General features: G+C 37.2%; 1 protein-coding gene across 4 annotated transcripts in view; it reads right to left on the bottom strand.

The window, feature by feature from the left end:
* Positions 1-2,822: 2,822 nt before the first annotated feature.
* Positions 2,823-26,939, bottom strand: part of USP10 (ubiquitin specific peptidase 10) — a 71,969-nt gene continuing 47,852 nt past the window's right edge. For 3 of the 4 annotated variants that reach the window (XM_034788175.1, XM_034788176.1, XM_034788174.1), the window contains 9 exons: positions 22,850-22,959; positions 22,382-22,437; positions 20,111-20,214; positions 19,670-19,769; positions 17,711-17,891; positions 11,841-12,006; positions 8,507-8,651; positions 6,989-7,054; positions 3,706-3,893 (listed from right to left, as the gene is read on the bottom strand). In XM_034788175.1, the coding sequence (XP_034644066.1) occupies positions 3,706-3,893; positions 6,989-7,054; positions 8,507-8,651; positions 11,841-12,006; positions 17,711-17,891; positions 19,670-19,769; positions 20,111-20,214; positions 22,382-22,437; positions 22,850-22,959 (1,116 nt within the window). Of the gene's footprint in view, positions 3,894-6,988; positions 7,055-8,506; positions 8,652-11,840; positions 12,007-17,710; positions 17,892-19,669; positions 19,770-20,110; positions 20,215-22,381; positions 22,438-22,849; positions 22,960-26,939 lie in introns of all 4 variants that reach the window. The other variant, XM_034788173.1, reaches the window with a different exon arrangement.

The following is a 26,939-nucleotide window of genomic DNA, read 5'->3' on the forward strand; positions in this document are numbered from 1 at the left end:
AATCAATATTCTGATGTGTTGGACTTTTTGACTAATTCACTAGGGGTGGAATTTTCCAAATGTGACAGTCTCCTGAAAAATCCCACCTTTTGTTTGTAGGTCACTATGGCTCTTCTGAAAAATCACCCCCTAAACAGCCTATTTCAGTATGAACTTCTGGCATGCTCTGATTGCTTATACTTAGACCAAGATTTTTCAAGTATAGGATTCGGGAGAGCCCTATTTTCAGGCTTCTGTTTTTGAAAATCTTGGCCTTTTTTTGCACTGAAGCCAGTTTTTTCTCTAAGGTTAAAATCTGCTTTAAGAACATCACTAAAAAATTATAACACTTAGCTCTGATGCATTTGACATTATCAGTTACAGATAGAAATCAAGGACATACACACTTTGTTCAAAAACAAGGAGAGTAGGTTAACAGAAAATAAAAACTGTGGTTGTGTAATGTCAGATGTTGCTACATGCTTTTCACTGACTTCTTTGAGTAACTCATTGCACAGGTTTCATCAACAATTGTATGTGCAACATCCTTAGTGCAAATTAAATTTAAAAAATACCTAAGGAACAGTTTATTTCATACCAACAGACATTGCAATACTTGTTTTTAACACCTGAAATTAAAGCAGTTCTTAAAACAAAAAGAAACACCCCTCCTCCCCCACCTCTACTGCATCTCTTATTTCAGTTTAGCAAGAAAATTAAAAAGAGAACATGAATATGTAGAATCACAGTGACTACTGTACTTCACTTTTACATTGTGTTTGTAATATAATTTCCTCTTTCATAATTTTATCACAATATTTTCAAAAACATCATCACTTGACGTGGCCCCAAGTAACCTCAGCTAAAGGAGCTCCAGATTCTTTTGCAAGACTGATTTATAGTGTCGTTTTTGTGAAAAGTCTCTTATGGGCAAGTCTCTTATGAGTAGCCATAGCCTTGGTTTTATATAATAACCTACATTTACTAGAGACAGACTATATATACATAAAAAAGTGTCATGAGCTAGATATTTAAAGTAATAAGAATCACCATTATCATCAGAAAAAAGGAATGTAAACTTACATGTCTGTTTCACGTTTCAACTTCCAGGTTCGTTTCAGATTTATTTGACATAGGAAAAGCTCAGTGCAGGTTTGTGGGATTAAAGTGTATGTTAATTACAAGTGGGATCTACAAAATATTTTTAGTGCTGGTAAAATGGTCTAATTGTGCACCATTGACATCCATGGGAATTATAACCAACTTCAAAGTGAGGATGGGCAGGAACATAATGTGAAATGTTATGTATTTATTATAATAACGGATGGATTAATGTGATCGTGGTATGCTCTTGTCTTTAAGCTTGTGAATAGTCTCATTGCTTTGCTGGATCAGGTTTTAAGTGAAATAATAAGATTATTTTCTCACTGTGTGTCCAGTTCTAATAGCTCCATATTAGGCTGACTAGTATCCACATAGGAAATTTTCTAACTGCAGAATTAATGGTTCAGCCTGACTTATATTTGCTAGTGACCATGGTTCAACAACTTTACAAGTGATTTTTGTTCAAAATTTGTAAATTTCTCCATCACATAAAAATGTTCTCTGCCCATCTCTAGGAGCCCTGGCTCTGGGGCAGTCAGCCAGGTACATGAACTGGCAGGAAACCTACCTGGCAGGTCACGTTCCACAGGAACCCTGCTTGGTTTCTGGTGGAATTTCATCAAAATCAAAGTCTTCACAAAGCGCTTAGGTTTCAATTCAGCAAATTCCAAAGGAAAAAAATTTCATTAGAACTTTTCCAACCAACTCCAACAAACATCTGTATAGCAACTTACATCCAAAACACTCTCAGTGTATAACACACAAACTATATGAAGGGATTGTAAAATGCCCCCCCCCTCTGGGATGGGAGACACCAGCAGTTGAAAAAGTGCACAGCAATTCCTCCCAACAATTCAACACAAAGTGAAGAATCCAACTGAAGCAGGGAGACTTAAATGAAGTTCTACTGAGAGAGGCACCCAATATTTTCTCAAAGCTAAAGTATAAAGTCTTAGTGCTCCTCACTGAATGACTGTGTAGATATAAGGGCATGATCAACTTCCATGAAAATTGAAGGGCACCTCTTCAGATCAGCCCTGGATGAAGAGATTCTGAAAGCTGAAGCTGTGATTAACACTTTCCCACCACTCCTCCTTTGTGGCTGTGGTTACCAAAGCCCCTTCTTATTATTAATAACTTGTATTATTGTAGTAAATAGGAGCCCAACCCTGGACAAGAACCCCATTGCGTTAGGCGCTGTACAAATACATGGTTAATTGCCTTTTAATGAAAAAGCCAAACAGATAGCACAAAAAAGTGACCAGATACTATATTAATAGGTGAGCTATGAACAACTTAGAGCTACTAAAAAGGCAAATTGTACAGTTATTTCAACAAAAAGTAAAAAGCAGCACAATCACAGAGAAGTTATATGGAAAGCAACTGTCCTGCCTGTACCAGACAAAGAGAAAAAGTGAAAAGAGAAATCTAGGCAGCTTAAGAAAATGATACAGAAATTTCCTGGAACCTAAAACCTTAAAAAATAAAGCAGCTACTTGATTTTAAAAACATGAAGGGAAAACAGTGGAGAAAATACACTTTTTCCTGCAATTTGCTTTTTTTTTTTTAAATGCAAAACTCATTTGACCTAGTAGGTATGTGTTTTTTTAAATAACGTAATGATTATGCTTTCATGAGTATCATAGCATTATTTCAAATTAGAAAATGCATAGTAACTCTAGGCTAGAGTTTCCACAACTGAAATTTACACTCAAAGTCAAAGAAACACAACCCACAACTTTAAACCAACTTTGTGACTTTTATTGATGGGCGACAACTTTATACTCCTAGATATCACTAAACTGTGTACAATTAAGAACTCAACATTATAGGAGAGCAGACAGCAAAATTAAACAAAGCAGACTTAAAGAAATATCAATCTTCATTATTTTGCCCATTTTTTAAAATCTTGTGTACACAGAAGCATAAATGCAGTTTGAAATCTCTTAATAGCAATAAAGTTACAATCACCCATCTATATAGACTAACATTTTAACTCCAAATATTTGATCTGCAATGTGTACTTAAGCAGTTTCTCATCGCACAATTATTAAAATGTGGTTTTTTTCCTATTAGGAACCAGCAACTCTGCATTTTGTACTTTTGTACATTGTTTTGAAGCACATAGAACCATTGTCTCCTGATACACACTGGCTCATGTTTTACCATTTATCAAAAACTACTGGGGGAGCAGAGAGGTTTTTTTTTTTTTTTTTTTTTTAATTTTTTTTATTTAAGTAAAGATAAAACTTATTTTCACAGAAATCTACAAGTTTTGTTGCTGGTGCAGGGTTTTCTTCTACTATGCAATTCGAAAGTGGGAATCAAATGCAAACCCCTTTTATCATCTTAGGATTCAGCATTAACTCAGAAATATTTTATCTTTTTGTGATTCGTGAGACTGAGTCTTTCAACCAAATGACTTCATTCTGGAAAGTCAAAAGTCAACACACAAACTATGTTGTGCACAACCCCCAAGGTAGTTTCCTTTTTCACTCTAGCCCATAGTTGCAAGGGAAAAAAGGATTCACTCAAAAGAGCATTTAAAGGAGGAAAAAAGTTAGTGATAGTTGGCGTTCTACAAAGCAGGTATCTTGCACACACAGCATAAAGAGGGAAGTTTCACAGCAGGTCAACTCGGCGATAGTACAGGAGGTAGGCTGTGCGTTCAGCAGACGGCTTCACCACCTGGTACTGATTTATCACCTTGACTGACTGGTCATCAATGCGTAACCAGCCATTAAGACCAATTTGGAAGACGTCTGTAGTGTAATGGCCACCAGTTGCACTGTTTCCATGATGATAGACAACTACAAAGAGAGAAGTTAATGTTTATACTTCCACTGGAAACAAAACAGGAATACAAATTTACTAAGATGTTCCTTTGTTTAAACAATAATTCATAATTCAAACAAACTTTCCAACTCACATGAGATCAAGAACATATTTTTTGAAGAGTTTAACTACATGTTGAGTGGCATGTTTACATGCTATCCCGTACTGAAGTTATGCTTATACAGTGGTCGCCACTAAAACCTTTAGAAATGCCTTTGCAAATACATAAAGTTATACCAGCATTATCTATATGATAGCAAATACTGTCATCATTGTATCTACTTACAAAGGGAAAAAAATCTATTATGATGCTAGTGATTTTTCACTGGCAGCACAAAACCTCAAGATTCTAAAGAAGTGAAAAATAATATCCTTAAGATCAAGTGTCCCAAAAGGTCTAAGACAGATATTTTTAATTTACTACATGGCTTTCAGGGAAGGATTTATTTCACAGGAAAAGACCAATGGGATTGATAGACCATCTTCCTGCAACAATTCAACATAGCTTCAGAAAATTCATTTAGTGCTGACAAACTCAGTAAATAGTTGAGAACAAACATAACTGCTTGAAATCTCCTACACTTCCAGCTTGTTGCGGTTTGTATTTTCAAGTCAAAATGATCTTAAGTTAACTGTTCACAGATCAAAGTAGGTATTATACAATACTTAGTATCTGACATCTCTGTGACTTAAATCAGAAGCCTCTGAGTCAACCTTCGCTCATATCTAATCATAAAACCTCGTCTTCATATACAAGAGGACATTATGAAACTTTACAATATCAGAACTCTCTGTTCAAAAGTCTCTATTACAAACATAAGAAACTCCCCATCTAACCCATTTAATTTTGCTTTAAGTATGGTTCCACCCTACAAAACCAATTCCATAAGAATCATTGTATACTAAGCACTTGAATGTGCTTAGTTTACAAGTTAGTTTTGTGAGTGCCAATCCTGCAATCTCAACATGGAACCAAGTTGGATTTTTTTATTTTGAGAATGTCACCACCTGTAATATGTTCTGCAGCAAAATTAGGCCCGTTTGATCCTGTGTTAACTATACCTCATCTTTAAATTGGGCTATCAACTACATCTGTGGACTTTTACTGCTTTCACTGGGGTTACACAGGTGTAGCTGTTTGGAATTATATTGGTATATAATTTTGGTAATAATGCACAAGGAGGAACAGAATCTACCTCATTTCGTTAGCTATGTTTGGGTGGTGAAGCACTGGAATGGGTTACTTAGGGAGGTGGTGGAATCTCCTTCCTAGAGGTTTTTAAGGTCAGGCTTGACAAAGCCCTGGCTGGGATGATTTAGTTGAGGATTGGCCCTGCTTTGAGCAGGGGGTTGGACTAGATGACCTCCTGAGGTCCCTTCCAACCCTGATATTCTATGATTCTATGTTTGTCTCTGCAATGCTAAGAGGAGTAAACAAAGCAGTAAAAACAAGTAGTGGTAGAAAAGTGTCATTTTCACAGTCTGCCTTTCAGAGTTGAACCACACTTTAAACTTACTCTGATTTTGTTTATACTTCTATGAAGACACATACATATTACAAGTACTTTATGTTAAGCAAAGTAGACAGGCATGATTTATGGTATACAGTATACACATTCTAAATTATTGGTATATTTCAAGAGTTCTTTAAGACAGAATCTACCCTATAAGATTTTCTAGGATGCAGTTTGTATTTTATCTTACTGCAGAAGAATATTTAGGCAAACCTCTTGTTATATTTCTAATTAGAAATATCTTTAATTCTAAAAAAACCTCTTTTTAATCATTAAAATTTTGTATAAGTAGTGCATGCTGTGTGTGTGAAGTTCTGGACTAACAACAATGAACTGGAGACTAAAATGGTGTGTGTCTACAGAACAGGCACAAAAGATGAGTTAGTGGCAAGGGAAATTTCCTCATACTGTTTTTATCCAGGCTCTCCAACCCTGTCTTGGAAAGCTCACCCCAGAGGTGAGAATTGTTCCACTAAAGTAACTACTGCCCTCTGCTGAGATTTCCAGTCTTGATGGTACCTTCCGTAACCTGGTTATACCACTTAAACAGAACTGGATCCAAACTACCTCGTCACACAAGGCACCAGAGCGGAAACTAAACTGGTAACCTAGAAGTGAAAAGCTCCAGTCCCCTGAGTTTTTTCTTCTGATGCTAATACAAATAAGCTGGTGCAAATCTTACTAATCTATGTATAGTTTTTAAAAACTGTAGAGATTAATGTTTTGTTTATTAATAAACTGCTTCTGAATATTTATACCAGTTTCCAGTCTTTAATACCAATAACAGGCTTTCATCTGGTACTTCAATATATTCCGACCATAAAAATGTCACTCTAACAGCCAACTCAGTGGGACCTCTATAGTCGTACAATATGCTATTCATAAATTGTCAGACATACCCATCTTGAAAGTGTTTAGAATCATGCAATGAACCAACATCAAAGTGGCAATTTTAAAAGACATTTGAAAAGTTACCCTACAAATCAGTGGTATGTGTCAAATATAGCTATATTAAAGTTGTAGATGTTCTTCTGGCTATGCAAGATGTATTTACCATTCAAGTTGCATGTCACCAACACCAATTCATCATCAATAACAGTTATGCTATACAATTTGTGTTAAGCGTCATCATAAATGAATAATACTCACGGAAGAGTTGATATTTAAAATTTAACCCCGTTGAGAAAAAATGAATATTGATGTACACCACTTGAGACAGAGCAGACCTATATGCATCTTAATAGAAGCTTTGCATTCTGCATTCTTTCATTGAAAAGCAAGTATCTGTATACCCTGTGCAGGATGGATCTGGTACAGAACTGTGATCCTATGTTACTTAGGCAGAAGCTGAAACAATGTGACAGTAATCACATAACAGGAATATTCAGTACTTATCTGTCACTTTACACTAGAATTTACTAATCCTGCAAGTTACATCACTTTAATTTAAAGTAAACATTTTATAATCCGTCAGCAGTAACTACAACATTTCCACAACCAGAATTCCTATACGTAATGCAATATTTTGGGATAGAGTGACATAAATGACTAAATACCTGCAAAGAGCCGGTAGGTTCTTTGGCCTTTAAAAATCTTGCTTTTCACACCTGGAGATAGTAACTCTGAAAAAGCAAAAGCAATATTTTTAACAAGCTAAAAACTTGTGTGTGAACAGATGTCAGGTGAACATTTATTTCCAAGTAAGAATCAAATAGTTTTTCCATCAAAAGCTTCCTACATCAAAGAAATGGCTGAAACCTCAGCACGCTGACACTGTAGACACTGGAGTCTTTTCTGTGGTGGAAGACAAACTAGTGTCTTACTGCCAGAGCACCGGCCTTTGCATATGGGGTTTCAAGCAAGAGTACCATTCAAAGCTACCCCAGGGAAAAAGAGGAGAGGGGGAAAAGGGCCAAGACACTAGTTATCTCCCCGCCATGCCTCTTGTTGGAGGATGAGAGGGCTAGCCTGTAAACTGCAGAGACTGTAAAGAATATAGCAGTTGCCCGTCTTATTGATCTAAGCAGCCTGTAACGCACGTTTTACAGATTTCAACCCCCCCACACACACCCGAGTATGTATTAAAAACAAAAACGCCAAGATCAAATCATACTATCTGATAAAGTAAACACATCATTTATAATGTTATGATGTATCCCTACATAATTAGCCTTGCAATTTCCAGGTAGCTTGGAACATATTGCAGACAGCAAAAATATATTGATCAATCTGAACTACTGGTTGACTGAACAGCGAATGTCAGAATAAAAAGTTTCAATGCAGCAAGGTACATATATTATTGTGGTGTTTATATACACAACACATTTTGTAAAATGAATAGATCTTAACATTTAAAAATTGAAGAAACTTTATCATGCATTAACACTTGAATCTGACCTACCTATTTGATTGCTTTGATGTTTTTAGTTTGATTTTAGTTTGGTCTTAAAAAAAATTCTTATTTCTCCTCTCCAGCCCAATCAATGGTTTTTATAATGGTGCTTTTACCACCTCTTTGGATGGATTCCGAGCTGAAGTATTTTTATTCATTATTTGATTAACAGCAGCCTTGTCCAGGGTACTCCAATCAGCTGAGGGAGGGCAGTGTACGAACACCTGGTACAGTCATCCCTCAGCCCTGAAGAGCTTTCAGTCTCAAGCCCCAATTCTACAAGTTTCACTCAGCTGGACACTGGACCTGCATGAGCCCCCACTGAAGTCAATGGAGCCTGATAAATGTTCCAGGGTCTGTCTACATGGAGTTCTTTGAAGGATTGGGGTCTAAATTAAGACAGTGCAGGCAGCAAGTGCTATAAAAAAAAAAACCTGAGCACATCAGCTCGAAGCATCATTGGACTGTATTCTCCTAATTCACAGCTAGGACAGACACAAAATAAGGCACACAATATAATACAGATTTCATTTAGATTATTAGAGCTTTCGCATGTATACAACCCAACATAAAAAAATCAAGTCTCTCCTATACTGAGCTTGCAAAAATTCACTATTACCCTTTGGAAATCATAGAAAATTCTCTTTTCCTCAAAACAAAACGTTTTATTTAAGAGTTTCACCTTTACTAATTTCCAGGTCAACAGGATACTCAATATTCTTGATAAGCTTCTGGCATCCACCAGTTTTCTCATATACAAATCTTTTGAGGTGTAACACAAGAACAGGAGGGAGCTCTTCTAGGGTCACCCTTCGACTGATCTCCACCTAAAACAGAGAACACAAAAATGCATTAAAATTATATCTTAATTTTAGGATCAGTATATCTTGAAGTTAACCCCTCTGAAAACAAAAAGGAAGGGAACATGATTAGTGTGTAGAACACAAATTTTATCTAAATTACGTCACTTGAAAGTGTCTGTATTGTGTTAGTTTTATGACAAATATCCCGTTGTTTGTGCACTTTAAGCCTCTAAAGCACATTGGATTTTCCCACTGAAGTGTTATCTTCAAGGAAAAAGTATTACAATTTAATATAATATCCTGTGGGGTTCTTTCCATGGGAGTTCTTTAATCTAGGGACTTACTATATATTTATGAAACAGGAAAAAAATAGCTGGTGGAAATGATGGAGCTCAACATTAAGATTTAGAAATACACTGTTCCATGAATTAGTTTTGTTCTTGCAGTCTATTTGCCTGACTTTGCAGGATTACTTAACACCCTGTGAAGTGGTGGAAATACTGGTACCAATGCAAGTACTCATCACACACAGATCAGTTGCATATTATGTCATAGCACTGTATGTAGATAAGCACATAAGGATCATAACTGATGGATGAAACCGGAGCCACTGAACTATTAAAAGGAGGTCAGGACTGATGACTGTAACATAAAATAGGAACAAAAAAGCCATTGAAGGTTTTTCTGTTGCCTCCTTTATGCTACAAGATTCTTACCTGCAAAGTACACAGCACTGATCAACAAGTTATGAACAGCCAGAATTTACAGATGGCAGGTTTTGAGTTCCATCATGAACACACGTTTAAGTATTACTATATTAGGACAACGTAAATACTTGGAAGCTCTGCAACATCCTAAACCAGTGGTTCTCAACCTATTTACCATTGTGGGCCACATATATGGCCCACAATGTGTAATGTGGGCCGCATCCAATATTACCTGTATGGCCCTGAGGATGTCACGTGGGCCGCAACTCTGTGCTGATTGGGCTGCAAGCGAGCTGTGGGTTGAGAACCACTGCCATAAACACAAGGGGCTTAGAGTAATATTTCTGTCTTCACTTTTTGTCTTTAATTTAGTTTTATTAATGGACACATCTGTCTCATAACTCAAAAATGGTTTCATCTTTTTTTTTTTTAAAGCCTTAGGCTGAGATTAAACACCAAAATTTTAACTTCAAAAGGAAAAAAACCTGGTGATTCTTAAGAAGGGGTGAAAATAGGGAATCAGAAGGGCAAGCTATATTTACGGTGCATGGTTGTTCTCCTAAACCTGAGAAACCACAAAAAGTGTAGCTCAAAATCTTGAGAATCTGAGGCAGTTAATGATGCTCTCACATTAACAATCATATTTTAACAGAATATTGCGTAAAAATTTAAAACTAAAAATAACAAAGGACGGTAACACCATCATAGCATCTTTCAACCTGACAATTACATTAGCATTCCCGCCTGCTACAGAATGAGGACTAAACCATCAGGTTTCTGGGGATTTTCAATAGAAAATCTCCAGCTGAAGAGCTCTGGGCTTTGCTTAGCTAATAATACTTTAAGATTTGGGGGGGAGGGGGGAAAGAGAGTTATAAATATAAGACATGGATCCAAGACCTCTTGAGTGCTAATCCTAACATTGACACTCTTTCTGATGTTATTTAAGCATCTCGTTTTTTTTCCCATCTGGAAAGTCTGGATGAAATACCTGCCTTCCCCACAATGATGTTTTGAGAATTAACATCTGTAAACTGCTAGGTATGCACTAAAAATTATTAACATTCAATATTTTCACAACATGTAATAAAAATCTTCTATTTTTTCCTGAATATCTGTTGAAAAAGAAAGATCTAAAAGGCATTTTTGGATGCTTTTATTTCCACTCAGACACTAAACCAGACCAAATCACTAGCACCTAAACTGAACACCCATTTCTTCCAAAACCCATAACAGAACAGTCGGTTGTCCCTAAAGAAGTTAAAACCATCTGTAACAAAAACCAAAAAGAAGTGACTAGCAAAACAAAATCCTTGTGGTAAATTATGAGCTTGCATTGCAAATGTTCCTTCCACATCAGAAGAAATCCCTAAAATATTTTTGCACTTCTACTCCTAGTAGAGGACTGGATCTATAATCCAGACAAAAGCTGACTGTCTACCTATAACTTTTCAAGGAAAATAGTTTTCCATTCATTCTCCAGTCACAATTATATTCTGAATGTTTATCTAAACTGTGAGGTAGGTAAAATATATGGAAACAATGCCTTCTGTGAAGAATGACCCTATGTTTAAAGGCCCCCTTTGCTTCTTTGTCTGTTTAAGGTAATTAGGAACACACTGCATATATTTTAATCTGAGAACCTTCTGTTGACCATGCACAGATGTGACTATGTAGATACTAATTCTTTACTCACACACAGTAAATAGACCATAAGATCAGCCAGCTGGAGAAAAGGATGAGAATAGTGTGAGGAAACTCAAAGCAAAATATAATATATCCCATCATTCAAGAGCAGAAATTGCCAAACTGCAATGCACAGAGAGCACATAGTGCTTTCCCAATATAGCTTTTGCATGAGAATAATTGTTGTAGTTTTCACATGGATATTATGCTATTGTAGTTAAATGAGACTCAGAGTACCAAAAAAAGTTTGGGAACTTTTCTTATGGATGGTCGCCAGGCTGTTCCTTCTAACCCAAGAAGAGAAAGCAACAGGTCAGCGTTCTGAGTCATGAGACTGTTATAAATATCTACTTCAAAAGCCAGGAAATACTCTCAACCAAGCAACATTTTGAAGCACATCTGTCTTACTAGAAGTGTAGGGCAACACCCAGGTCACCTGAGCTTCTGTGCTTTAAAATTAGTGAAAATTTGTTTTCCTTATGACAGTACATATTGCCACTTCTCAAATAGAGATAATTTAATGTATATGCCTCTCCCGGCCCGCCCCCCCAAATCCCAAACCAACTATTACACCAGTTCTGCAAATAAATGAAATCATTGACAGTAAATCAGTGTAACAGAGTTAGTGTGTCTTGTTTGAGTGACCTTGACTGTATGTGTTAAATATGTAGTACACTTGTACTACACCTTGCAAGATTAGTACCTCTTAACATGAGGATTAATGTTCAAGCAACTAGTGAAAAACCAACAGCTATATGAAAAGCCCTTAAAATGTAATGTTTGACTATAAAAAGGTCCAGCAGACAAGGCCAGAACACACCTCCTGTTTGGTTTTTGTGGTGTAACCCTGGACAGACTCTCTTGCCACCAAGCTTTCCAATGCATCCTGGACTGTGCGTATCTTGTCAGACTGGATATCCAATTGTAGAGTGAAAAATGGCTGCAGAGTGGCAGACTCCTTAGAACTCTGCTGGTAAACCACAGATCTACAGAAATAGGAAACAATGTTGCATATTAGATTGACAATAGAACCTCAAAGATACGAACAACAGAGTTACGTACTAACTGGTCACCCGGACACCATGTGAAACCTGAAGTAACCAATCAGGCAGCAGCAGAGACCAAAAGAAAATAAATAAATAAAAATAAAAAAGCAAATATTGTACAGTACCTAGATTGCATCTTAAAGATAGGCACCTCTGGGCTGCCTGCCCCACCCCCACCTGCCACTTACAGCAAGATGCTGCGGCTACCAGCTCAAGGTAGCCAGAGCCAGCAGAAGCAGTGCTGGGGTCTGTGCCACTTTGACCCCCCCTCCCCGCCACCAGGATGGGGACGTGCTGTTTACACCCTCACCCCCACCCCCACAGGGAGTGGGACAAGCCTGCAAACTCATGCCAGCACTGAGCAGGGCGCTCGGCTCCAGCTGAAGCCTGGCTTGGAGTGTCAGGTGCTAGGTCTGGAGTCTAAACTGTGCTTTGTTCAGAGTTACGGACAACCTCCATTTCCGGGGTGTCCATAGTCTACTGTATAGTCATCCTTCAAAATTTAACAGCGGAGAAGCTACTAGTCAGGGTGTCTAAAAATTGATTTTTTGGGGAAAATAAAAAAAATGATTTTTTAAATTTAAATCAAGATTTTTTTAATTCGTTATTTAAATCATATTAAGTTTTTCTTTTTAAAATCAATCCACCTGCTACTAGAAAGAGGACACAAATGCACCTATGAATCTACCCACATATTCTTTACCTTAGACCTTAGGCCATCCCGTGCTTTGCTGCACATTGGGCTACCAAAATCAACACAAATATCAAGGTTAAGCATCAATTTCAGCAACCTGATTTCACTTTAATGCAATTTCAAGTACAATGATTTTGTTTAATATTGGTTAACCTGTATAATTGGTTAGTATATTTAAATCAGTGTATTTATGCATAGCTTATTTGGCAAGATATCATCATACACTTGGAGGAGCATATGATCACTCCGTTTGTTTTCACTTTTCTTTTAAAGAACTTCAGTTGAGGTTACTGTGGTGCCAACAAAAGCCAGGGGTACCAAAATCACCTAAAGGTGACTGTGGAATCATCCAACTGAGAAAAGGAGGAGCGGGGAGGAATCTTTGACAACTAAACAAAAAAGAAACTGATTTTGAAGTAGTGTGTTTTACAATGAATTATGTTTAAATCTACTAATCTTCCGTTAGTTTGGGGTCTTCAAAATAATTAGTCACATTTTTCTTTACAAGTTTTGCAGTATATTCACCTACTTCTCTCCACGGTATAAGAGAGTAATAGCTTGATTTATCAAAAACCTCACACATTGGAGAACAGTTATGCAGAAAGTGAAATTTACACTGAAGATACAGGTACCTACAATACAAAATCAGGTCTGTCATGTAGATTTTTCCAACACTGTTTCCCAAGCTGTCTAATAGAAGCTTGACAATAAAACTACATTATCTTCTTCACTTGGCAAATGTCATATCTTCGCTATGTTGCTAACTACAAAATAGCCAAGATAGCTCAGCTTTGTTTACTTCTGTGGAACATGGACAGTTCTAGGAAAGGTGTTCGGAAATGACTTATTGCTGGAGAGAAGCATATGGTGCTCATGCGGAAACTGAAAATGATGTAATTAACATTTTACTTTCTCAATGATGATGCTGGATTTTTGAAACATTAAATGTTTTAGAACAGATATTAAGAACTGACAAGTACTAATGGTTATCTAGTCATTTTGTAATGTTGCTGTGAAAATTTTAACTGAGTTCAGGTTCTCTAATCATAATACTTTAAAATTTAAAATCTCTACATGGCTTCTAACAATATATTCCAGAATTGCTTTAGAATTTGTTTTTTCCCCAAGTCAGATTTTGCAGCCAGGCTTTGTTCACTTATTGGTTTGTCTTGAATACAAACTAGAGTCTTTTAGTCTTTGTGTGTTAAAGTAATAGAACCAGCTTCCTATTTATATTTGGAAATTTAAATCAATTTCAGCTTTTATATGAAAACTGAATATATGGTTTGATAGTTTAATTGTTTGCCAAAGACACTAACAAAAGGAGATTTTTTTTATCGATTTTCAGCTTGCTTGAATCTTGGTTAAAAATATATCTAATCACCCTTTGTTTTTGAAGATGGTATTTAAAAGCACAACCAATAATGTCTTTACAGCTAAATAAGTTATTGTTTGACATGTTACAGTCCTTCAGAAAACTCTGAAATAGCAAGTCTTAAAATAAACCACAATTCAAGTCACTATGTTGAACTCTCAGAATTATCAGTTAAATATTAACATAGAAGTTTAATATTTGTACTGCAAGCTTGTATTAAAAACAGCTCCTCTGATTCAGGCAGAGACCTGAAGCACCAACAAAAGGCCAATCCATCTTTATATTGGCTATGTACTTTCCTCAGAGTGAAAGGACTCTACCATAGACATTGGCATCTTTATTTCAGGTTACTATTGCCTTCTTGGCTTATATTTAAGGACAAAACCTTCAATTCATGTGAAGACTGATGTTTTATTAAAAAAAAAAATATCTCCACTGTTGAGAGTTGTGCTGTTTTTGAGACACTTTCCCATTCTCCCCTAACCTGATTATTTAATGTAACAATCTACTGCAAAATATAGTAAACAAAGTACAGTACACAAACTTCAACCAGTTAAAATCAACAAACAGAAGATGAGATTAATCTATAAATAAAGATAATATTCCAAAATGTAATTTCCAGTGGTAAATGTTTTTTTAAAAACAGAATTAGAAATACAACTAAACTATGCACTTTTTTCAAAAGTGCATAAATGTACTGCATTAGATAGCAACAATATTGCTGGACTTTAGATTTGCATAATATTTAATGTACAAAGCATTTTCTTTTGTAGAAACTACAGCAAAAGTTAGTCACAAGGAAAAAATGCAGCAGTTTAAACAAAATACAGGATTGTTTCAACCACAAGTTAGTGGAAGGATTCGAACGATAGTATGATATAGAAATGTTTCAAAAAATTTCTTTTGAAAATGTGTCTTGTTCATAATTTCCTTGCTAGTGTAGTAGCACTAATAGCGTTTATTGATACTAAGTGGGTGCAGCTAGTGTATAAAAACAGCTTTTAAATGTCTTCAAAGCAAAGTTCTTCCCATGCATAAGCACACACCTAATTTTTTCATCACAGAGCATCTGAGAGAAAAGTCAGTGCATCTTGCAAGCAACATTTTTGCCAGGCCTCTGACTTACATGTATGCCAAATTTGCATGAAAAATATTTGAAATTTGAATGACGAATATTTTAAGTTTGAACAAGTTACAAATGTAAAATAACTCTGTTAATGCACAAAATCAGAAGCCCAATGAAAATGTGGACCTACAGGTTGATGTTTAAGTGTTTATAACCATCTACTTTTTTCTTCACAAAATATTATTTACAGAAATGATGCCTAAGTAGGAATGCAACAAATCAATTAAACAAATGTAGACGAGAGGCTAAAATCTCTCTAAGCAAAACGGTGCCAATTCAACCATGTTTACTTAGCTCTCTTTTCCATTTGATTTTTCTATTTCTGATGCTTTTATTTGGTGGACTACTACCAGCAATTTTGCCTTTAAGTCCTCCCTATTTCTACCCTCAGCCTTAGCAGAGGAAGCTTTCCAACATCTCAAGACAGGATACTGTTTCTGCGGTCTACTGTGTGACCTAGTTTGTAGGCTGAATGAGATGGGTGGGCTAAAAGTATACAACAGATGTGGAAATGGACCTTGCGGTTCTGCTGCTCGATGCAAATTTATTCTCTTTTTCAGTAATCCCTCAAATTTATTGTCTGTGGATTTCAACAGGGGACACAGTGTTCCCCCAAATATCCATAATTTCATTTTAACTAATTTATGAAATAATCATACTGAGATCTAAACTGCCCTGGCCATGACAAATACACACTTCTAATATATATATATAAGGATATTTGACAAAGGATATGTGCACATGCCATCAACAGGGAAATTTTCCAGTAAGTACAGACATCTGTCTGCCAATTCTATGGAAAACATCTTTTTATTTGCCAGCTGTCTGACTCAAATCGCTGAAGAATAATTTCAATGTTTTGCATATGGAAGGAACCAACCAGCTTTATTCATACTTCTAGACTGCATACCTGGCAACAGAAGGAGTGCAAAACTAGCAATTAAATGTCTGCCCTCCATTTTAAAAATAATTCTTCATACTCTAACATTTGTTGTTTTGGAATATGTTTCCTTTAAGTATTTACTCTGCCTTTATAGTCTAAACTAATTATTTTTAAATAATGCTTTTTAAATTATTTTTTTCATATCCCCTTTTTGCCTTCCTGTACTCCTATCTGGGCCTCTACTCCACATCACTGCATCACTCATATCTGGGCCTCTACTCCATATCACTGCAAGCTGTTGCAAGAATTAATAATTGAATTCAAAAAAGATCTCTTTGGGTGTGACTTTTTTTTTTTTTTTTTTTTTTAATAAAAGCATAGCATAAGGTTAGGACTACGTTAGAGAGCTTACAGCTGTGCCACTGTAGCACTTCTGGTGCAGACACTAAGCCGACGGGAGAAAACTCTCCTATTGGCTTCGTTACTCCAGCCCACGTGAGCAGCAGTAACTATGTCAGCAGGAGAAACTCTCCCACAGACATAGTGCTATACACACCAGCGCTTAACGTTGTTGTAATTTACATCGCTCAGGATGGTAGTTTATTCACACCCCTGAGCAACATAAGTTATGCTGACAAACTGTAGCACAGAAATAGCCTTAGTCTTTCTTGCTTCTGGGAAGCAGTATTGTCTAAAGAACTGACAGTCAGTGTTCCCTCTAATTTTTCCCATGCATGTGTGGAATGAATTTTGTTACGTGCACCAATATGGAGGTGATGTGACACATCACCTCCATACTGGTGCACATAACACAATTCATGTGGTGAGGATGGGGCCGAGGAGTTCAGAGTGTGGGAGGGGGCTCAGGGCTGGGTTGGGACCGGGGTACCTCTCCCCCCGGCTGCAGCAGGTCCGGGGCTAGGTTGAGGGGAGGGGCGCCTCTCCCCTGGCCGCAGCAAGTCCTGTCTGACAGTCATGTCTTTTGAGTTCTATTCCCATTTTTCTCCACTCACTGTCTTTGTGAACTACACCAGACACTCACTTTATCTCAGTTAATCCACATATAAAAAGGGCTAGCACTTCACAAGACAGTTCTAAACCTGAACTATTTAATTATTGTAAAGTCCTTTAGATCCTTGCATGAAAGTATATATATTTTTTCAACTTATATTCAAAAACAATTGTTGTAGATCTCTGTTCTTCAAGCCAACCTTTGCTCTGTAAAACATATAACAAGATGCACCTATTATGTGACACAGATCAAAAACTGATTTTTGGGAACTAACCTACACAATGACATGAAATCTTTTGAACTCTCTCTTCTGGAAGACTGTCATGATTAGGATGTTAAGCTTCCCTGGCCTTTGTGGACTAGTCATATTTCCTTTTTTAAACCACCAAAAACTGGTCATGGAATAATGGTGCAGTCTCTGGTGGCAGTGTATCTTCTCAGTTGCAAAGCAATGGAAAAATTTATGGGTGAAGGCAATGCAGCCCATGCTGCCACACAACTGCAAAAGAGTATCATTTATTGTATTAAAAATAGTCTAATAAAAGGTACCATACCTTATGTGACCACCAAAAATATCTGTAATAGGAGTCTGAACAAAGTCAGCCTGTCGAGTAACTGATGATTTGTTGCGGGGCCCGACTTGTTCCCATTCATCCTCACTACCTTCTCCTTGTTCATCCTGATCCTCCTCTTCATTTATAGATTGCGTCTCAGGACCATTGGAAACACAGATTTCTTAAGAAGAAGAAAAGTGTGTAGATATTGATTTAAACAAATAAAATAATCCCCAACTTTTCCTTAAAAGAGAGAGAGAGAGAGCTGGTAAACAATAGGATTATCTTTAGTGATTAGAAATAGGTCCCTGATGTGTCTGGAGTTGTAATGAAAGGTATAGTTTTAAAAACACACTATCAAAAGTTTTGATTCAGAACTTGTATGATGTGGTTTCAAGTTTCTTATCCTCTTTATAGGAATAATCATCAGAAGATTAGGAGGCTTTCATATTTTACTTAAAAAAAAAAACTTGTGAAAAGTCAATTTTGAGACAATATTCTGCACAATTCCTTGAGCATTTTGCAACTGGAAATACTCAAATGTTTAATGGAATGCAGTTTATCTACATAACATAACCACACATGAAAAAACAAGTAAGTTCAATGTAGCTTTAGATAATTAACCTTTGGGGCTGTACTTTAGAAAGTTAAGGGCTATTCTTGAAAATTAAAACCTTGGCTTATCAAGACACCATTGTTGCCTGGGTATTTTACAGTGCAAACAAGGTTTAGCAAATATTTGTATGGGTGCCAAAGAAAGTTATGTACTTAATGTAGCTAGGGAATATGAAATGATAGTGCTACATCATAGAGAATTTACCCAGTTAAATAGATTGGATACCAAACCTTAAAAAAAACAAAATTCATAATGACAAGACTGTACTGCTGTAGTAGTGATGTTTTATTTTTAAATTGGGCAACCATCAAACAAAAATAAAACAGTTGCTGTAAGATAAAGCTCCATTTTTAAATTCACTGTAAATCCTGTCAGTTCTTTCAGGGTAAGATGTGGAGTTTTCAGTTTATATTTTTTTCACTTCAGCAACAAAGCACTAGTAAAATCAGTTAATATGTTCCATTATAAATGGGTACAAAATTATTAAAAATTCTTTGTCTAGGAAACTTGCTGTACAGAAAACAACAGGAGCTTAACCAACAGTTGATCAGAGGTCACTGACATGAGCTACACCAGTGGTAGGCAACCTGCGGCCAATCAGGGTAATCCGCTGGTGGGCCGCCAGACCATTTGTTTACATTTGCACAGCTGCTCGCAGCTCCCGGTGGCCGCGGTTCGCCGTTCTCGGCCAATGGGAGCTGCGGGAAGCAACAGGTTGCCCACCACTCCGCTACACTGTTACACTATACATCAACCACGTAGAGAAAGAAATTTTAAAACCATAATTCAGATACTGTGAATAGTTGGAAACCACGGCTCTACTTGGTAGCAAAATCTGTTTTAAGGTAAATCATCCTGAGTTTTGATCACTCTCACTTGAGTTAGGTACCCTAATAACACAGAAGTCAGTAGCTAAGGAACGGAGTTCATACCTTTAACAAGAAGCTACTTTATTGTTATGAGATCAAGTCCAACATGCCTATATGACCAACCTAACTGGGGAAACATCTCATTGATTCAGTAGCTTTCATTGTAACACCTTACATCTTTGCCCCCCCACCCCAAAAAAAATCCTCTCCAGGATTAAATTTGGCATGTACGGTCCCATTCTATCTACAGTATTTACTGATTTTCACAATGAAAAACTGTTCAAAATAAAAGCTATAGATTTCTGTCTTTTGTGTAAGCTCCCTCTGGTGCTATATCTTAACTGGCATCTTCTCCACACATTCAAACCACTCTCCTAGAGTTAATTCATTCTCCCTCCTTTCACCCTTCCAAAAAGAAAAACCATTACAGTTAAGTATTTGAAAATGAATTCAGCTTGCTACAAACGAGCTTACTTTCATTGTGTGGGGAAAGAAGTTTCTTTAGGGTCAGCATTTCCTCATGTAGCCCATTTAGGATAAATCCCAGGTATTCTTCAGCATCTTCTTGTCTGCCCTGAATACAAGATTAATTTTTTAAATTATTATACCGCTGTATGGTGTCTACAATTTTAAGCAGATTCAGAACATTGTCCCCTTAATTTTCAGATACAAAATACCTCACAGTTTCACTAAAGTATCAAACAGTACTATCAGTTATGATAAAACTCAGAGCCTAGGAAGAAAAAACTAACTTTAACTGTGAAATATAATTTTTTGTGTGTGAAACAAACACAGGACTGATTTTATGGCTTTTATTTTGTTAAGAAAAATATTAAGAATATTGGCTGCTTTGAAATGCAATTTAGTTTATGTACACTGTTAGATACATGCACTTTAAAGATTTTTAAACAGCACCTTTTCTGACAGGCTTGACTTGATAACTGTCAGCAGCCTATAGATGTATGTTGGTTCAAAGGCAGCTCCAGGCCGGATGTCTCTTGCAATTTTATCACCTAAAGCTGCAAGGCAAACAGAAGTGACATAATATCAAAATAAGCAATATTGAGAAAGCATGAAGTGGAAAGTTAGACTCACTGCTTCACCAAGCAGTTATATGACCAAGCAGCTGAAATAAATCATATTCAAATGACATGTTATGAGCTGTTTGACCAAAAGGAAGACTCTGTCTGTATTAAGATTTAATTTTTTATGATTTCCAGAGAAAATATTAAAGTGTATTAATGACTAACAAGTTCAATGTCAAAAATGTTTCAAGAACTTATATTTCCCCCCTTTATAAGAACATTCTCTAGCACAAATGCATTAATTTTACTCCACAAAACCTGCCCAAACAAAAAGAACATCTTCATCTTCTAACTTATCAAATGGTGTGTGGTGTTTTATTTATTTATTTTTTTAAACAGACATGTTTTAGTATAGCATTGTAATAGCTACTATCAGCATTAACAAAGTGTCACCTGCAATCTCTCCCTATTTCATCCAGTTCGGGCATTTTATCTAGCAGTTTAAGAACTGAATCCCACACACCTTTTTTCTGTTTTACACTTGTTACAAAGGCTTCACAGATCTTACGTGGCTTTTAGAATCCAGAAATGATTTTTAAATAGTTTTTGACCAAGATTCTCTTAAATTAAGATTAGAATCTCTATGACAGAGGTTGGCAACATTCGGCATGCGGCTCGCCAGGGTAAGCACGCTGGCGGGCCGGGCCAATTTTATTTACTTGCTGATGCAGCAGGTTCGGCCGATCGCGGCCCCCACTGGCTGCGGTTCACCGTCCCGGGCCAATGGGGGCGGCAAGAAGCCGCAGCCAGCACATCGCTCGCCCGCGCCACTTCTCGCCACCCTCATTGGCCCGGGACGCGAACAGCGGCCACTGGGGGCCGTGATCGGCCGAACCTGCCGCGTCAGCAGGTAAATAAAACTGACCCGGCCCACCAGGGTGCTTACCCTGGCGAGCCGCGTGCCGAACGTTGCCGACCCCTGCTCTATGATATGGCCTTTTTTTCTGCAACATTCCTCAAGAATCATTTGTCTACTTAAATCAATAGATGGTCCAGAAAAACTAACACCAAGTCAGTATTTTAAAAGATGTTAATCTCTTACACTTTACCAAATTGAGCTGACCAGAACATATGAGAAAATGAACGAATTTACAATTCTGGATTTTTTTTTTCCCCCCTGTCTACTTTGTACTCAGAGAAAAACTATTCTTAAGTCTCTTGGTTTATGTTCCTATTACTAACAGGTCACTTGTTACATTATATATCAACTAGGGAAAAACCCATTTATTTATCTAGCATGTGCATAGTCGTGTAGCCAAGTGATGGCATCTTCAGTGGCGTGATGCAGTTCTTCTAGGCCACCGCTGAACCTAGTCGGCAGGCATTCATCAACAATGTGCATCATCGTCTATATTGTACCACAGCTGCACAAAAGGCTGTCACGAAGGCCCCAGCGATACTGGTTGGCTGCACAAAGACTGCCCGGTCCAGAAAGTGTTCAACAGGGACCACTGGCGACGAGGCAGGTCAAAAAAAGGCAGGCAAATTGTGGGGTCGGGAAAAACCCATAAAAGTTATTGACGCTGAATGTTCAAACTAATGGAGACATCTGGCCTCAGAAACTATGCTGACAGATTACCATCTGTAGTTAAAATGACCCCAAAAATTAATCACATAAGTAAGACAGATTTGTTTCACAGAGGCAAAAACTAAAAGACAAACCAAAGAAATATCTCATCTGTTTGGAAGTCATTGGAACTAATGACTCATTTCCATGGTGTCTTTTGTAGTATGAAACACTACCATTAATTATCTAACCCAGAATAGTATAACAAATGTACATAAATTTCTCAAGTAAAACTAGAGTTTTTTTGTAAATGCATAATACAATGGATTAGTCTGAGAATGTGAAACCCACGAGACAGCTTAATTACATAGAGAAATGCTTTTTCTTTCCTTATGTATGTGATGGACCCTTTTCAGGTACAGCACAAGTCATATTTGGAAAATTATGTATATTGCACTAGTGCTTATGAACTCCAATCCCATTACATCAGGCACTACCCAAAACACACAATAAGGAAAGGATCCCGCCCTCAAAGAGTTTATACCATTTGATGTTTAGCAATCTATTCTGAAGACTTTTTTTCCCCCCACTCACCTTGTTTTGCTTTAGGAGGTACTGGCATATTAGTGAACTCATTCATTAGACGAACACTGAAATAGAAAGGAAACAACAACTGGGCATCACCACCATGTTAACTAAATATTATTGATCTATACAGGATAGATTTCCATGTAAATCAGTCAAAATATTAGATCAAAGTGGGCCCTAGCTGGCCAAAATCAAGCTAAGATCATACTATAATAAAGTGAGTAATATTAGGTTCAAATATGTGAAAATTAACATGGTCACTGGTAGTCTGATAAGGTAAAAATGGCTAATTAAGGACTTGGAGCTTTATTACAATCTACTACAAAAGCAAACAAATCAAAACCCATAGCCTACTGAATGTAATTATATATCAATTTTTATCAACTGCAATACTACAATGGTTTGTTAGATCTTTGTGTTCAACTACTTAAAACAATGACAGTAAATACAAAGATTTTCCAACATATTACTTACAAACTGTCTATCATTGGTGTTGAGGTGCATGGCCGCTGTGATTTTGAATACACTGGAATTGACTTCATTAGGTGATACATCGGAGGGCAAGCAACCAAAGCCTGCAGTGTCTGCCCACTGTATTAAGGAGCTATTCAGAAGATATAGTCTAGATATACATTAAATATCCAACGACAAACTTTATGCAGAGCAGGAAGTAAAATCCTTTATCTGCATACAAAGGACCAATGCAATAATCACAATTAAATTAATGAAAGGATTTTCCTCATTTTGTAAAAAGATAATGCTCCTGCTTTCAATTCACAAGAGTCACTTGAAAATAAACCTACAATATAGCATGATATAGTTTTCTTCTAGTCACATATTTTAACTAGGGATGTCAAGCGGTTAAAAAAATGTATTGCGATTAATCACACTGTTAAACAATAGAATACTATTTATATAAATATTTTTGGATGTTTTCCACATTTTCAAATATATTGATTTCAATTGCAACACAGAATACAAAGTATATAGTGCTCACTTTATTTTTTTTATTATAAATATCCACACTGTAAAAATTAAAATATTTTTCAATTCACTTAATACAAGTACTGTAGTGCAATCTATCATGAAAGTTGAATTTACAAATGTTGAATTATGTAAAAAAAACTGCATTCAAAAATAAAAATGCAAAACTTTAGAGCCTACAAGTCCACTCAGTTCTACTTACTTCTTCATCCAATCACTCAGACAAACAAGTTTGTTTATATTTACGGGAGATAATGCTGCCTACTTCTCATTTACGTCACCTGAAAGTGAGAACAGGCGTTCGCATGGCACTGTTGTAGCTGGCGTTGCAAGGTATTTACATGCCAGATGCATTAAAGATTCATATGTGACTTCATGCTTCCACCACCATTCCAGAGGACATGCGTCCCTGCTGATGGTGGGTTCTGCTCAATAACGATCCAAAGCAGTGCAGACCAAAACATGTTCATTTTCATCATCTGAGTCAGATGCCACCAGCATAAGGTTGATCATCTTTTTTGGTGGTTTGGGTTCTGTAGTTTCTGCACTGGAGTGTTGATCTTTGAAGACTTCTGAAAGCATGCTCCATACCCCATCCCAATCAGATTTTGGAAGGCACTTCAGATTCTTAAATCTTTGTTTGAGTGCTGTAGCTATCTTTAGAAATCTTACATTGGTACCTTCTTTGCGTTTTGTCAAATCTCCAGAGAAAGTGTTCTTAAAACGAACAACATTCTGGTGATGGGTCATCATCCGAGACTGCTATAAAATGAAATATATGGCAGAATTCGGGTAAAACACAGAGTGGGAGATATACAGTTCTCCCCAAGGAATTCAGTCACAAATTTAATTAATGCATTATTTTTTTAATGCGCATCAGCAGCATGGAAGCGTGTCCTCTGGAATGGTAGCCAAAGCATGAAGGCGCATATGAATGTTTAGCAGATCTGCTATGTAAATACCTGCTGGCATGTAAATACAATGCCAGCTACAAAACTGCCATGCAAACATCTGTTCTCACTTTTAGGTGTCATGGTAAATAAGAAGTGATTGGCTGAACAAGAAGTAGGACTGAGTGGACTTCTAGGCTCTAAAGTTTTACGTTGTTTTGTTTTTTACTGCAGTTATGTAACAAAAAAAATAGACATTTGTAAGTTGCGCTTTCACGATAAAGAGATTGCATTATAGTACTTGTATGAGATGAATTGAAAAATACTATTTCATTTGTTTATCATTTTTACAGTGCAAATATTTGTAATAAAAGTAATAAAGTACTTGTATTTTAAAGTGAGTACTGTACACTTTGTATTCTGTGTTGTAATTGAAATCAATATATTTGAAAACGTAGAAAAACATCCAAAATATTTAATACATTTCAACTGGTATTCTATTGTTTAACAGTGCAATTAGAACAGATTAATCATAATTAATTTTTTGAGTTAATCGCATGAGTTAACTGCGATTAATTGACAGCCCTAATTTTTAATGTTTACATTTCAAATAAAGGTAAGTGTGCTATACAGTTTAGGAAAAGGAAAGAACTTGTGCAAAACTTCCCTCTGACTGTTCCCAACAATGTAAAACTACAGTTTTAGTCTGATAGTCTGAAAGATCTTATCTGAAAAGCTACTGCAGAGAGGAGCCACAAAACAAAGCAAGATGGCATTTGTGTCTTGTTCATCAGGCCTCACTGGAGGTTGCGCCTCAAAAAATTCCAAATAAATGAACAAAAAAAATCCCATGTCAACAACAAAACCAAATAGTCAAATCTGAATATACCTATTTAATCATGTCTTAGGACAGATAGCTTCTCATAAATGAATTAATGGAATGAAACAGACAAATCTATGAGGGTATGATATAGAAGACTAGTACATGTCTTGTATTTCTCTCTCTTTTTTTTTTTTTTTTTAGTTCACCTGAAAAGAAAAGGTTACTCACCCTGTGCAGTAAATGAGGTCTTCGAGATGGTGCCTTTGTGGGTGCTACATTTCAGGTGTTGGTGCATCCCTGCATCTTTGATTGGAGAATTTCAGCAGTTGTCTGGGTCGTGCATGCGCTCTCCCCCGTCTCACGCCTTTGTTGGAGCCTATCTAGTACCGTGCAACCAGACACCCCCCCCCCCACTTCCTTTTTCACCCTGAGTCCATAGATTGAACTCTGAAGTAGAGAGGAGAAGGGTGGGTAGTGAAGCACCCACAGGACACTATCTCAGAGATCTTTTAATTTCAATTTTGGAACAATATAAAGGTTCCGCCATTTCCAAGCAGAGGCTGTCCAAATGGATTTCTGAATGCATTCACCTATGCTACCAACAGCATGACATACAACCCCCACTGAAGATCCGAACCCACTCTGCCAGGACATTATCAGTCTCAGCAGCTTTTCTCAATAGTGTGCCCACCATGAACATATATAAAGCAGCCACCTGGGAGTCCATGAACACCTTTACAAAATACTATGCGATAGATCAGAGCTCAAGATTGGATGCATTGGTAGGACTTAGAGTATTATCAATTACTCATGCAACTTCAAAGCCCCTTCCATCCACTGAGGGGCACTGCTCGCCAGTCACCTGAAGTGGAGCACCCACAGGAATGCTCCTCGAAGAAAAGAAGGTTCTTCACCCTGTGCAGTAACTGAGGTTTTGGTAACTTTCTGAAGGTCTTGGTTCTCTCAAGGTAGAACGCTAAGGCGTGTGTAATACTGACTCCGGTTTACTCCCATGAGGTTTGGGGAAGAATGAGGGAAGATGGATTGGTTGTCTCAGGTGGAAAGAGGAGGGCACTTGAGATAAAAATTTAGGATGAGATCTTAGGATGACCTTACCTTTGAAGAAGACAGTATAAGATAAATGTGCCATGAGGACTCCTAACTCTCCCACTGGTTAGACAGACATAATAGTCAAGGAGGTGTTGGTTGTGAGAATCAATGAAGGTGGAAGTCTGTGTGAAAGGAACTCCCACGCACACATTGTTGGATTGCATCCACCAGCGTAGCGAGTCTTTGACTCTGAATGGCATTATGAGGCGTCTGTTTAGGCTGTGTCTGTGTGGTATGTAAACCGTTCTTAGCCAGCCCTGAAGGTAGCGCATGTGAAGATGCGCGTTGTACCACGAATGTGGTTGCCACCATATGGCTTAGTAGTTGGAGGCAAGTCCATGCCGATATCTGTAGTGAGAAATCTGGTCGCTGGTAGTGACACTTTTGCCTCTAGAGTGTCAAGATGCGCCCTGATGAAGTCCAGTTTCTGCACGGGTGTTAGTAATGATTTTTGTATGTTGATTTGTAGTCCCAGCTGTGAGAAAAGTGTGATTGTCATCTGCGTAGTGTCTATGGCATTTGCCTCGGTGGGTGCCTTTAACGGACAATCGTCCAGATAGGGAAAAACTGTCACTCCCTGTCTGTGGAGTTGTGTCACACTACTTTCAACAGGCCAAATGGCAGAACTTTATTAATACAATGTTCTCTGCCCAGAGTAAACTTTAGGAACCTCCTGTGCGCGAGATACATGGTTACATGAAAATAGGCATCTTGGAGGTCAAGGGCTGAAAACCAGTCCCCCCACTCCAGTGTTGGT

This window comes from Trachemys scripta, chromosome 13, assembly GCF_013100865.1.
Source record: "Trachemys scripta elegans isolate TJP31775 chromosome 13, CAS_Tse_1.0, whole genome shotgun sequence".
In the NCBI taxonomy this organism is placed as follows: Eukaryota; Metazoa; Chordata; order Testudines; family Emydidae; genus Trachemys; species Trachemys scripta.